At 49.1% G+C, this 13,091-nt stretch overlaps 2 protein-coding genes across 2 annotated transcripts; one reads left to right on the forward strand and one right to left on the reverse strand.

Annotated features, from left to right (window-relative positions):
* Positions 1-1,598: 1,598 nt before the first annotated feature.
* LOC136787169 (olfactory receptor 14C36-like) lies at positions 1,599-2,559 on the reverse strand. Its single transcript, XM_066984300.1, has one exon. It carries the CDS (start codon positions 2,526-2,528, stop codon positions 1,599-1,601), a length of 930 nt encoding a protein of 309 aa, XP_066840401.1. The 5' UTR covers positions 2,529-2,559.
* Positions 2,560-2,806: 247 nt separating this feature from the next.
* LOC136787229 (olfactory receptor 6M1-like) lies at positions 2,807-10,965 on the forward strand. Its single transcript, XM_066984377.1, has one exon. It carries the CDS (start codon positions 9,460-9,462, stop codon positions 10,408-10,410), a length of 951 nt encoding a protein of 316 aa, XP_066840478.1. The 5' UTR covers positions 2,807-9,459; the 3' UTR covers positions 10,411-10,965.
* The last annotated feature ends 2,126 nt before the right edge of the window (positions 10,966-13,091 follow it).

The following is a 13,091-nucleotide window of genomic DNA, read 5'->3' on the forward strand; positions in this document are numbered from 1 at the left end:
GAACAGGCTCCCCAGGGAAGGAGTCACTGCACCAAGCCTGCCAGAGTTTAAGAAGCGTTTGGACTGTGCACTTAGTCACATGGTCTGAATTTTGGGGTAGACCTGTGCGGTGCCAGGAGCTGGACTCGATGATCCTTATGGGTCCCTTCCTAGTGGGGATGTTCTATGATTTTATGATTCTAAGATCCTGAACTCCGCCATCTCACTCTCACTGCAGCCAAGACTGAAGGGCCTCATTATCGTGCAGTTCCTCCAAAATTGTCATGCAGTCCCACAGCTTGGCACCGCTGGGCCCGGTTTTGTCCCTGTCCCCCTTCAGATCCAGTTTAAAGCCCTGTCCATCAGCCCTGCTGACTCCTGGGCAAAGATCCCTCAAAGAAAGATGGTCCCCATCAGGAGTCAGTAGGCTCAGTGTCACGTAGACCTCCCCACCATCAAGAAACCCAAAACTCTGTCAGTGGCACCAGCCTCGGCGCCACGTATTGATCTGCCCCTTCCTTTCAATATTGATCCCCGCCACTGGAAGGAAGGAGGAAACCACCACCCATGCACCTGATCCTGTTCACCTCAAGTCCTCTGCTGTGCCTCGTCTCCCTCTTTCAGGATCCTCATTTCTACCTTCTCCCCCATGGCTTTTAAATTCCTGAGCAGCTCATCTTTGTAAGTACGGAGCCTCGCAGGGCTGAGGTGGTCAGGTGTACGGATTGATAAGGAAAGAGACAGAATGTGGGAGTGTTGATTGGATTAACAATAAGAAACGATTGGGTTAAAAAGAAAAGATTGGGTTAAAAAATAAAAGTTTGGGTTAAGAAGAAAAGATTAGGCTAAAAATAAGAAAGGAAAGGAAAAGAAAAAGAAAAAAGAAAGGAAAGAAAGAAAGAAATCAGCAAAACTGAGGCACAGAGCTGGCAAAACGAACATGGAGACAACGGCAAGGAGCAGAGCTCCCGGTCACATTGGTTGGTGGGTTATCAAAGTACCGGCGCTGCTCCCAGGAAGATCAACCTGGACTTAGCAGCTGGTAAGACTGTAAAAGCGGGTCGAAGAAACTCTGAGACTCAATTTGGAGTAGAAAGCAGAAATGTCATTAATTGTGGGGCCGGGCCCACAGGGGATTGCTCCACCTGGTGTGCGCGCCGAGTTGTTCAAGCTACAGAGGTTATATGCAGTCAGAGCATACATATCCATTAGATTTCCAAAAAATAATTAACACATTGGTACTGTTACTTCCTGGAACTCCTTAGAATATGTAAACGTCCCCGTTTATTTCTACTGGTGGTCTTTTGGGGTCTTCTGGTGGTCGTCGGTAGGCATCCTCACCGTGTTTGCTGGTGGAACCCAGTTCTTGCGCGTGCTCAGGTCTCGTTCTTTTTATCACCGTCGTTGGTTACACACCCAAGGCCACGCGCACAGCAGGAGTTCCTCACCTGATCTTCTGACACATCCTCCAGGCCTGGGTCATCTCGCCCTCATTCTGCGATACAAGCCCGTACATTCCTACAAATAAAGCTAATTAGTGAGTAAGGCAGCATCAGGGATACAAAGGTCCTAAAGTCTCTTCTGTCTGTGGTGAGTGGCCTGTTAGAATGATGGGCGCCTCATTGATGCTGGAAGTGTGCGAACAGTTTCCTCACTGCATCCTTGAGCTCCTGGTTCCTCATGCTGTAGATGAGGGGGTTCACTGCTGGGGGCACCACCGAGTAGAGAACTGCCAGCACCAGGTCCGGGGATTGGGAGGAGTTGGAAGGGGGCTTCAGGTAGGCAAAGATGGCAGTGCTGATAAACAGGAAGACCACGGCCAGGTGAGGGAGGCACGTGGAAAAGGCTTTGTGCCGGCCCTGCTCAGAGGGCATCCTCAGCACGGCCCTGAAGATCTGCACGTAGGACAGCATGATGAAAGTGAAACAACCCCAGAATAAAGAAATACTACCCGTAAGTAACCCAACTTCCCTGAGATAGGCATCTGAGCAGGAGAGCTTGAGGATCTGGGGGATTTCACAGAAGAACTGGTCCACAGCATTGCCACGGCAGAGGGGCAGGGAAAATGTATCAGCGGTGTGCAGCACAGCGTTGAAAAAACCACAGCTCCAGGCAGCTGCTGCCATCTGGGCACAAGCTCTGCTGCCCAGGAGGCTCCCGTAGTGCAGGGGCTTGCAGATGGCAACGTAGCGGTCATAGGCCATGATGGTGAGAACTGAAAATTCAGTTCCAATAAAGAAGACAAACAGAAAGACCTGTGCAACACATCCTGCATAGGAGATGGCCCTGGTGTCCCAGAGGGAATTGGCCATGGCTTTGGGGAGAGTGGTGGAGATGCAGCCCAGGTCGAGGAGGGCGAGGTTGAGGAGGAAGAAGCACATGGGGGTGTGGAGGCGGTGGTCGCAGGCTACGGCGGTGAGGATGAGGCCGTTGCCCAGGAGGGCAGCCAGGTAGATGCCCAGGAAGAGCGCGAAGTGCAGGAGCTGCAGCTCCCGCGTGTCTGCGAATGCCAGCAGGAGGAACTCGGTGATGGAGCTGCTGTTGGACATCTGATGCCTCTGCTGGTGGATGCTGCCAAAGTAGAAAAAAAAACAGACATTTGCAACAAGCTTCTCTGAGCAAAGCTCCCTTCATTCCTAAACCCTCACATTGCATTTCTTTCCAGGAGGATCTTTGTGCATCTCCTTGGTTTGTGCTGGCTGAGTGTCCTGTACAGAAGGGGCACCTCTGCCCATCGGCTCCTGGTGGGTCATGTCTACTTCACAGCACCTTCTTCCACAGAGGAAGGTGGAAGGAGAGGTGCAGCACATCTGTCTATTTACAAAGAGTTTTAGAGTTTAGTTTTAACCCTTGTGCCCAGCTGCTTGGTGCTTGCAGCATCCTCAGGTGCTGCACTCAGCGGTTACGCTGAAAAAGGAACCAGGCTGTTCTGGGAGAAGAGGGGAGCAGCTCAAGGAGCAGGTACGATCGCCGCCCTTTTAGCTGTGCAGGGTGTAATGAAGAGGCCACGACAAGGATGCTGATCCACAGGGGCTGCGCAAGGGCTCTCGGACAACACAAAGGTCCTCATCAACCCTCAGCATATAGCCTGCCCTGCAACAAGAACACAGAAATGAAGGCAGGCTCCTTCCCCCCACAGCTTCTCCCTGCAGCTCCCTGGGCAGGCTGAGTCCTCATCCACATTGCCCTGCTGCCGGGGACTCACTGTGTCCAGGCTCGTGCAGATTCCTCCCACGCCGTGAGCTCGGCCATCCCGCCGCTCTGCTCTCCTTGCCTCCCTTCTCTCCCCGTGCCAGCTGCAGGCAGTGCCCCCAGCCCTGCTGCGCTGTGCAGAGGAGCTGCTCCTGGGCAGAGCTGGCTCTCCACACTTGCCAAGAGCTCCCTCCTGCCCAGGGGTAGCACAGAACCAGCCCAAGGCCTCCCTTGCTCTGCCCCTCTGGGCTCCCTGCACATGTCCCTGGGGCTCCAGGGCTGACAGCAGGGTCCCTCTGGGGATTATGCTTTGAAGCATCTGAAGTAATCACCACTTGGCCTTCTCTAAACAACAGAGACTGATTCCAGCGGCATAGTTTGTCTTACCAGAGCGTGCTTTGTAAAGTGTACACGTTCCCTCTGGACACCCATGAAAAAAAAAAAAAAAAAGGCCAGACGGGTTGTTTGTTGCCCTTGTTCAGGTCAGTGACTAGCTGATGCAATGCAGGCATCTCCTCTCGAGCTGGAGGCCTGCAGGCTAGGCAGGATTCAGCTCCCCCCGTGCACCCCCCACACCCACAGGAGCTGAGATTCCTCCTGGTTCAGTCCAGGCATGCAAATGTGCCTGCATGGGAGCTGCTGCTCTGAGCCCCTGCTCTTTATTCCATGGGGAGACGCAAACACTCGGTGACTCCAAGATAACTGCTAGTTTTTGTGAGCTGTAATGGAAACCCTCTGAGCGTACTTACAGCCTTCCTTATTATTGACTGTGGGCCAGAGATCAGAGAATCACAGAATGGCTCGGGTTGGAAGATCATCTAACTCCAACCCCCCTGCCATAGGTGGGGATGCCACCCACTGGATCAGGTTGGCCAAGGCTCCATCTAACCTGGCCTTGAACACCTCCAGGAATGGGGCATCCACAGCTTCTCTGGGCAACCCGTTCCAGTGCCTCACTACCCTTAGAGGGAAGCATTTCTTCCTAATGTCTAATCTAAATCTATCTTCTTTTAGTTTATGACCTTTCCCCCTTGTCCTATCATTATCTACTTGAGTAAAGAGTCTTTCTCCGTCCTTTTTATAAGACCCCTTTAAATACTGAAAGGCTGCAGTAAGGTCTACCTGGAGCCTTCTCTTCTCTAGACTAAACAGCCCCACCTCTCTCATCCTCTCTTCACAGGAGAGGCGCTCCAGCCCTCTGATCATCTTTGTGGCCCACTTCTGGACCTGCTTTAATAGGTCAATAGTGAAAACACCGGTCCCAAGACAGACCCCTGAGGGACACCGCTCATCACTGGCCTCCACCTGGACATAGAACCAGTGACCACTACTCTGCGTGCAGCCATTGAGCCAATTCCTTATCTGCCGGATGGTCCACCCTTCAAATCCACATCTTTCCAATTTAGAGATTAGGATGTTGTGTGGGACTGTGTCAAAGACCTTACTGAAGCCCAAGTAGATGACATTGGTCAGTCTTCCCTTGTCGACTGATGCAGTCACTCCATAAGAGAAGGCCACCAGGCTGGTCAGGCAGGATTTGCCCTTGGTGAAGCCATGCTGGCTGTCCCGGATCACCTCCTTGTCCTGCGTGTGCCTTAACGTTGCCTTCAGGATTCGTTTCATGATCTTGCCAGGCACAGAGGTGAGGCTCGCTGGTTTCTAGTTCCCTGGGTCCTCCTTTCTTCCCTTTTTAAAAACGGGAGTGATGTTTCCCTTTTTCCAGTCACCAGGGACTTCATCTGACTGCCAGGACTTTTCAAATACGGTGGAGAGTGGCTTGGCGACTACATCAGCCAATTCCCTCAGGACCCTGCGATGCATGTTCTCAGGCCCCACAGACTTCTAGTTGCTAAGTTGTGTCAGGAGGTCCCAAACTTGCTCTTTGCTTGCAGGGTACATGGCCCTGTTTCCACTGTCTGTGCATTTCCTCCTTTTGCCTAAGTTTGACCAGCAGGTCCTTGTTCAGCCGTGCCCGTTTCCTGCCTTCCCTGCGTGATTTATTACGTATGGGAACAGAGAGCTCTTGCGCTCCAAAGAAAATACCCTTAAAGAGCTGCCAGCTCTGATCAGATCCTGTCCCTAAGGACCGTGTCCCATGGGATCTCACCTACTAATTCTCTGAACAGCTGGAAGTTGGCTCTCCTCAAGTTCAGGGTCCTGACTTTGCTCTTAGCAGGGCCCATATCCCTCGAGATCACCAACTCAACCACGGCATGGTCACTGCAACCCAGGCTTCCTCCAATCTTAACCTCTTTAATGAGATCTTCCACACTGGTGAGCACCAGGTCCGGTAACGCTTCTCCTCTGCTTGGTTTGCCTAATACCTGGACGTGGAATTTGTCCTCACTGCATTCCAGGAGTCTCCTGGATTGCTTACACGTGGCTTTCCCAGAAAACATCCGGGTGGTTGAAATCCCCCAGGGGGATGAGAGCCTGTGAGCGCGATGCTTCTTGTAGCTGGAGCAAGAAGGCCTCATCGACAGACTCCTCTTGATCAGGCAGCCTGCAGTAGACCCCGACCACAAGATGTCCTTTGTTGGTCTGGTCCTTAATTTTTACCCACAGCCTCTCAACCTGCTCTTGGCTGTTTCTCAAAGGGAATTCTTTGACCGCTGTGAATAAAAGTGAAATATCCTTGTGAAAAAGTGGATATCCTTGACCAAATTGAATATCCTTGACCACCCAAAATTAGACCAGACGTGTATACTTAGGGCAAACTAAGTTAAGACAAGTACATATCCCCGCGTATGAACGTTATTTAATCCAAGGGGTCTCATTTTAATGGCATAAGAAAGGTGTCTAGGGCTTTGTCAGGTGCCCAGCACAATTGCCTACAGCTGGGATATACCACATGATATCCAGGAAAGCCATAACTTTCCTGAGCTGGGTTTAAGAGAGACACCCCGGGGCCCTGCAAATATGTCAGAAAATGGTTTAACTTGAAAGGAGCCTCTGGGCGTCGTCTTGTCCAACCCCCCTGGGCAAGCAGGGCTACCCAGATGCGCTTGTCCAGGATCATGTCCAGACATCTTTTGAATATCTCCAAGGAGGGAGACTCCACAACCTCTCTGGACAACCCGTGCCAGTTCTCAGTCACCCACAGAGTAAAGAATGTTCTGATGTTCAGAGGGAACCTCCTGCGTCTTGTTCTGCCGCTGGGCACCACTGGAAAAAGCACGGCTCCATCCTCTTTGCACCCTGCCTTCAGGTATTTCTATATGAGATCTCCCTGAGCCTTTTCTTCTCTAGACTAAACAGTTCCAGCTCTCTCAGCCTTTCCTCACAGGAGAGATGCTCCAGTCCTGTCATTATTTTTGTGGTCCTTCCTGGGACTCTTTCCAGTATGTCCCATGTCTCTTTTGTAACGGGGAGCCAAACGCTGGACACAGCATTCCAACTGAGGTCTTACTAGGCTTGAGGGGGAAAGTTTATTTCCTTCCCCTGCTGGCAACACTCCCGATGCATCCACAAAGACCTGTTGTGGTTTAACCTTGGTGGAAAGCAAAGCACGACACAGACACTCACTCCCCTGCAGTTGGATGAGGTAGAGAATCAAAAGGGCCACAGGTTTTAACATTGCAGCGAACTCCTCCCTTTGCCCCTGCTCCGGTGCTGGCTTATTAAGAGGCCTCCCTCCCCTTGGGGTGTGCCTGCTCTGGTGTGGCCTTATCCATGAGGCACAGTTCCTTCAGCGGTGTACTTGCTGCAGTGTGCACTTATCCATGGCCACAGTCACTTCATGTCACCTCACCTGCTCCTCTGTGGCCTTATTCATAGACTCACAGACTCACAGACTCAAAGACTCATAGACTCGTAGACGTAGACTTGTAGACTCAGACTCATTGTTAGTAGATGCATAGACTCCTAGTAGACTCCTAGTAGACTCAAAGACTCATCGACTCATCGACTCAGAGACTCATAGCCCTTCAGGGATGTACCTTCTGCATTGTGGACATATCCACAGATGCAGACCCTTTGGGGTATCCGTGCTCCCACGTAGATTCATCCACAGGCCACAGTCCCTCAAGCTGACACTGGACTTCCAGCCTGTTCAGTACAGCAGCACAGGGACAGCAGTAATGGCCATCACCAGCCCGAGGACACGGCCACAGCTCCAACACAGTTTTTCTGTGCTAACATAACTAAGAGGACTGGAGCCACCCATTCCCAAAGAACAGTGCCCCATAGGAAGAACTGCACGCGGTCTGTGGGATGCTCATGTTGGATCAGTTCGGGAAGGACTTCTCTGGGAGGGACCCCATGCTGGAGTAAGGGAAGAGAGTGAGGATGAAGGATTATCATCAACGAAGCAGTATGGACTGACCGCATTCCCCATTCCTCTGCATTGCTTGGGAGGAGAAGGTAGAAGAGGGTAGATGGGAGGAAGGTGGTTTTGGTTTGCCTTTGGTTCTCACTGCTCCAGTCTGTTATCAATAGGCAATAAATTACATTAATCTCCCATAAGGTGAGCCTGTTTTGCCTGTTACGGTACTATGAGTACGAGTGATCTCCCTGTCTTTATCTCAACCTTATCTCTTTATTTTTACCTTTATCTCTTTATTTTTTATTTTATTTTTTTTGGTGTTTTCTCCCCCTTCTGAGGAGGGTGAGTAAGAGAATGGCATGGTGGTGCTTAGCTACCTACCAGTGTTAAACCAGCACACACAACTAGAAAACATAGCTTCTTGGGAACTATGAAGATGAAAATTAACTCTATCCCAGCCAAAACCAGTACACCCCTCTGTCGCGTCAGTTTATCCCCTCCAGTCCCCTTGGCAATGTTCACCCAGGGTAATTCTGCAAGATTGTCCTACCAGACCCATACACTCCAATGCCCTACGGGCTGTCCTGCAACAAACCGGGACACACAGCCTCAGCCTCAGCATCACTTAGTTAGAGCCCTTATTTCAGGTGTTCCGAGGGTAACAAAATGAAACAAAACACACAAATATGCACACACACATTTGTTACTGGGTATGAGTGAACTAGGACTGCTCAAGACAGCACCATGAGCCCTGAAGGACATCCGCCTGAACAGTTTTTCAGGGTTAATGTGATTTAATATGATCCATCTGAACTGGGGGAACTGCCTCTTCAACGAAAATGTCTATCCAGAGAGGCATTAACATTCCTAGTCCTCAGCTAGCTCTGTCCTAAACCAGGAAGATGAACTGGACCCTGGAATTCCCCGTGAGTGTGCACTTTTGTGCTAGTTAAAAAAACAAGACATTCACCCTGCAAAGTCCCTTGGACAAAGTGGTTGGAATCTACCCATTGCCGTTGTATCTCTGAAGGATGGGTGCAAATATTTGTGAAGAGGGGAATTATTTTATCATTTCCTTTGGAATTTCTCAGACAGTCTATCAAGTATTCTTGTCCCATTGTGAAATGTGTCCTCTTCACGAAACAGAGAAAAAAAATAATGATATAATCACTTCTGCCCCACTCCTGAACATTACTTTTGGGGCTTCCTTCCCTGAGAGGCTTCAAACATTAATCGTTTAGGCTTTTTTGCCATGACTAATCTAATTCCCACAGGAATCTGCAGCCAGGACTTACGCAGACCGTAGAAAACATTGCTCCATTCTCACAGGATGGAGTACAGCTTGTCAGACCTGAAGGAGAGCCACGGTTATATTGGCAATGAGAGTGTGAGCCCCTTTTTATTCTGATACTCCAAGCCCCATCACCCTGCACCTGCATTTGCTCCTCCGTGTTTCTCATGCTGGGTGCTGTGCAATAAGTAACTCAGCTAAAGAGTGAGTTCTGCTGCTGTTACAACAGAAACCAGGAACGCGGGATCATCTTTTCCTCTCTCTCTCAGTCTGTCTCTGTATTTTGCCTCTCGGTTTCCAGAACGGAACCTCTCATCGGGAATTCAGGCACAACAGCTTTCAGGAAGGCACCCAAACTAAATACGTAGGATGTCCTTCGTGATGAAGGCAATCATGAAGCAACCAATGTCTAAGCAAGGGCATTTCCCTTGCAAATGCAATGTTTTGCCACTTTGAGCATGCATAACTGAAAATACAGCTGTAGGAAATGCAGGGTGAAAATAACTAGTCATATGTTGATGTTTGATGGTAATTTTGACTGACGGTAACAGAGACACTGAAGCAGCTTGGCAGCAAGGACTTGTCTGCTCAGTCCTTTTTAAGCGAAAAGCTGTAACAAGTATCGGTGACTGCTAAATGGGGAGGAATGGAGACGTGACTGTTAAGAAAAGATCTTTATTTAAAATGACTCAACTGAATTTTCGAAGAGCTGACAGAGGACGTGTGGGGAACAATGGGGAATACCACAACTGTGACAGAGTTCATCCTGGTGGGATTTCCTAACAGCCTTGAGGTAGAGATTGTCTTCTTCGTGGTGTTCCTGCTTGTTTATTTAGTCACTGTCCTGGCAAATGCTCTTATCATTGTACTTGTATATGTAGACTGCAATCTCCATTCTCCCATGTACTACTTCCTCAGTAATTTCTCCTTCATTGAGATCTCCACAACCTCCACTGTGGTGCCGAAAATGCTGGCAAATGTTCTATCAGAGAAGAAAACCATCTCCTTTGCGGGCTGCTTTAGCCAGCTCTACTTTTACTTCTTCCTTGTTGCAGCCGAGTTCATCCTCTTTGCCATCATGTCCTACGACCGGTATGTGGCAATATGCCACCCCCTGAGGTATCCCACCATCATGACAGCAAGGGTGTGCAACCAGCTCGTCCTCTCTGTGTGGGTGGGTGGCTTGGTCATGATCCTGCCGTCAGTGGTCCTCAGAGCCAGGCTGCCCTACTGTGGTCCCAATGTCATTGACCACTACTTCTGTGACAGCGCGCCTCTCCTGCACCTCGCTTGTACAGATGTTTGGTTTGTCGAGCTGAATGATTTGGTGGTGTCTTTGGTCCTGCTCCTTGGTTCCCTGGCACTGACTGCAGCATCCTACGTCTGGATCATTTCAACCATACTCTGGATCCCATCTAACCAGGGCAGACAGAAAGCATCTGCCACTTGTGCTTCACATTTCATTGTGGTTTCCCTGGGCTTTGGTATCTCCATCTTTATCTATCTCAGGCCACCCCAGATGAACTCTGTGCACCTCAACAAAACCCTCTCCGTTCTCTCCAGCACTGTCACACCTCTTTTAAACCCTTTCATATTCAGTCTAAGGAATGAGCAGATGAAGGAAGCCTTGAAACGTACTTTGTGCAAGCTCCTGGGGGTGACTAAGCAGGCGGGAAAACCATGAGTATGGACCATAGTCCAAACCATGAGTCACTCCTGGAAAAATCTCCCCAGGACATTTTTGTTCAAGTCTCTTCACTTTTTCTGACAGACTGTTGGAGACCATATCTTGCTTTTACTTTCTTAAATGCAGGATTAGAGTGGGGAAAAAAAAAATAAGGCAACTTTATTCTACTGGATACGAACACCTCCATCAATATAATGCTTAGCCTTTGGAGTGAATGTTGTGCCTGATGCAGAGCAGATGGGGGACTCTCAAGAAGTAAATGGAGAAAAAGAAGAAAGTGTTAAAGAGACAAGGAAAAGAGCTGGAGAAACTGAATATCCTACTGGAAGAACTCTGAGCTGTGAAAACAACATCACTAACACAGCCTGCCTTGCTACACAAACTAATCCTGAGATGAAAAACAGACAGGAGCTCTGAAAGCATAGCTGCCAAGAAGAGAAAAATATCTCCATTAATAAATAAAAAGACCAAACTCCAAAGATACAGTGGCTTCAAGTACCAAAATTACTGCAGAAATAATCCAAACTAGAAATGCTCAGCGAGGTGGTAAAGATATTACATTAAAAAATAATAATAATAAAATAAAAGGAATGGTTCAATCTTAAGTAATTTGTGACTAACTTAAAGTAATCTTAAGTGATTTCATATCTTATAGACAAATTTTTGAGACATTCTCCAAACCCACAATAACCTAATGGCCTTTGTAGTTCTTTTGGGAGTTTGGGGGTGGTTTTGGTTGGTTGGTTTTGTATGGTTTTTCTTTCTTGTTTGTCTATTTGTTTGTTTTTAAAGCTGTTTTCCAAGTGATACTCTAAAGGACTGAGAGGATCCGTGCTGAATGAGTAATCACATATTCACAGATTCTTACTATAGCTGAGGTTGGAAGGGGAACCTTGGAGACTGTGTTGTCCAATCTCCCTGATCAAGCAGAGTCAGCTAGAGCAGGTGTGGTGGTTTTACCCAGCTGGGCAGCTGAACTCCACCACAGCTGCTCTCTCACTCCCCCTCCTCAAAGGGAAAGGGGGAGAAAATATGATGAAAAGGGCTCAAGGGTTGAGATAAGGACAGGGATATCGCAGCAATTACTGCCATGGGCAAAACAGACTCAGCATAGGGAGATTAATATAATTTCTTACCTATTACTAACAGGCTAGGGCAGTGAGAAACTAAAAGAAAACTAGAAAACACCCTCCAACAATCCACCCTCTTCTACCTCTATCCCCCAAACAGTGCAGGGGAATGGGAAATAGGGGCTGTGGTCAGTCCCTGATGCTTGATCTGACCTTGGGGTCCGCAGGGCTGGGTCTCACTCCTCTCTCTCCCAAACTGCTGTTGTGCAGGAGGTTTTTGTTGTTGTTGTTTTGTTTTACCCCTTTTCTTAGATCTGCTCTCACAGAGGTGCAAGCAACATCGTCTTTTGGCTCTGATCTGCCCAGCGGTGGGTCCCTTTGGAGCCAGCTGAAATTGGCCCTTATCTAACATGGGGCAGCTTCTGCATTCTTGTCACAGAAGCCATCCCTGCAGTCCTCCGCTACAAAAAAACCTCACCATGTAAACCCACTACACAGACGTCAGTGAAAATAAGGAAACGCAAGTATTAGAGCAAGGTGGAAAAGTGAGGTGGGCGCCTACAGCCTGCAGGGAAAAGTGGGAAGGGATAGGACAGGGCAGGACCTATGGTGGTGAAGACTGAGAGCACTGGCAAGGCTGGAAGGCCCCAGCAGAACCAAGGGCTTTGTCCCCCTGCCTATGGCAGCTGTCTGCTACTGAGGCTCATGAGGAGACCTGCTGTGCTCATGACACTGGGGCCTTGTTGCCTCCTTGCAACCCAGTGGGGAGGCCAGGAGGTGTCATAGCATTGTCCTTCACACAGCATCACACACCCCACATCCCACTGCCCCAGGAAGAGCCCTGAGCCATGGGTGAGGGTCAGGGCCTCCCTTCCCAGGGGCTGTGGACAAGGCTTGGCCTTTGTGCTTCACCAAACAAACCAAGGCCTTTACTGAGCATCAGTCTCCTGCCCAGTGCCTTTGCCTACCTGCAATCATGGCCTCCAATTGTCTGCTCTAACAAGTCCATGGGGAGGCTTTGTCAGTAATGACCCTCACTGGGGCCCATTAATACTCCCAGACACTTCAAAGTCTCCTTCTGACTTTAACTTCTCCTGCAGTTACATCATTCTCCTCTCACTACCTGAGGTTCATGGTCTCAGCACCAAATGCACCATGGGGCTCATTACCATTCAGCCATTTTCATCCAGTCTTCCAGACTTGTACAAATAATTAGTGAGGTTTCAAGAATGCAGTTTAAAGAGGAAGTTTTCTATGAGCACTTTACAGAAAGCATTTTCTTTATTTAAGATTAGTTTCCATTAATCTTGAGTTTTCATAAGAAGTGACAGAATCATTCTCTAGTTGACACGGATCCAATGTGCCTCCTAAGGAGGTCTGGATGTGTAGGAAAAGCAGCCCCCTGCAGTCCCAGACTCTATGGACAACCTTGCTGCTCAGCTCCCCATCCCCACCACTTCTCTCATCAGCCACCTGGGACTTGCATCACTTTTCCTTACACAGGGCTTCTCCACTGAAATCTGCAGCTGGATGTGACAGGTTTTTTGCACTAACTCCTGCCTCCTTTCCTCAGACATCTGTCTGCACACAGTTTTTTGTTGTTATTTT

The sequence above is a fragment of the Anser cygnoides genome, chromosome 28 (assembly GCF_040182565.1).
Source record: "Anser cygnoides isolate HZ-2024a breed goose chromosome 28, Taihu_goose_T2T_genome, whole genome shotgun sequence".
Lineage (NCBI taxonomy): Eukaryota > Metazoa > Chordata > Aves > Anseriformes > Anatidae > Anser > Anser cygnoides.

Bases quoted from the DNA above. Each gene is read 5' to 3' on its own strand.
- LOC136787169 (XM_066984300.1), bottom strand. From the start codon at position 2,528: ATGTCCAACAGCAGCTCCATCACCGAGTTCCTCCTGCTGGCATTCGCA.
- LOC136787229 (XM_066984377.1), top strand. From the start codon at position 9,460: ATGGGGAATACCACAACTGTGACAGAGTTCATCCTGGTGGGATTTCCT.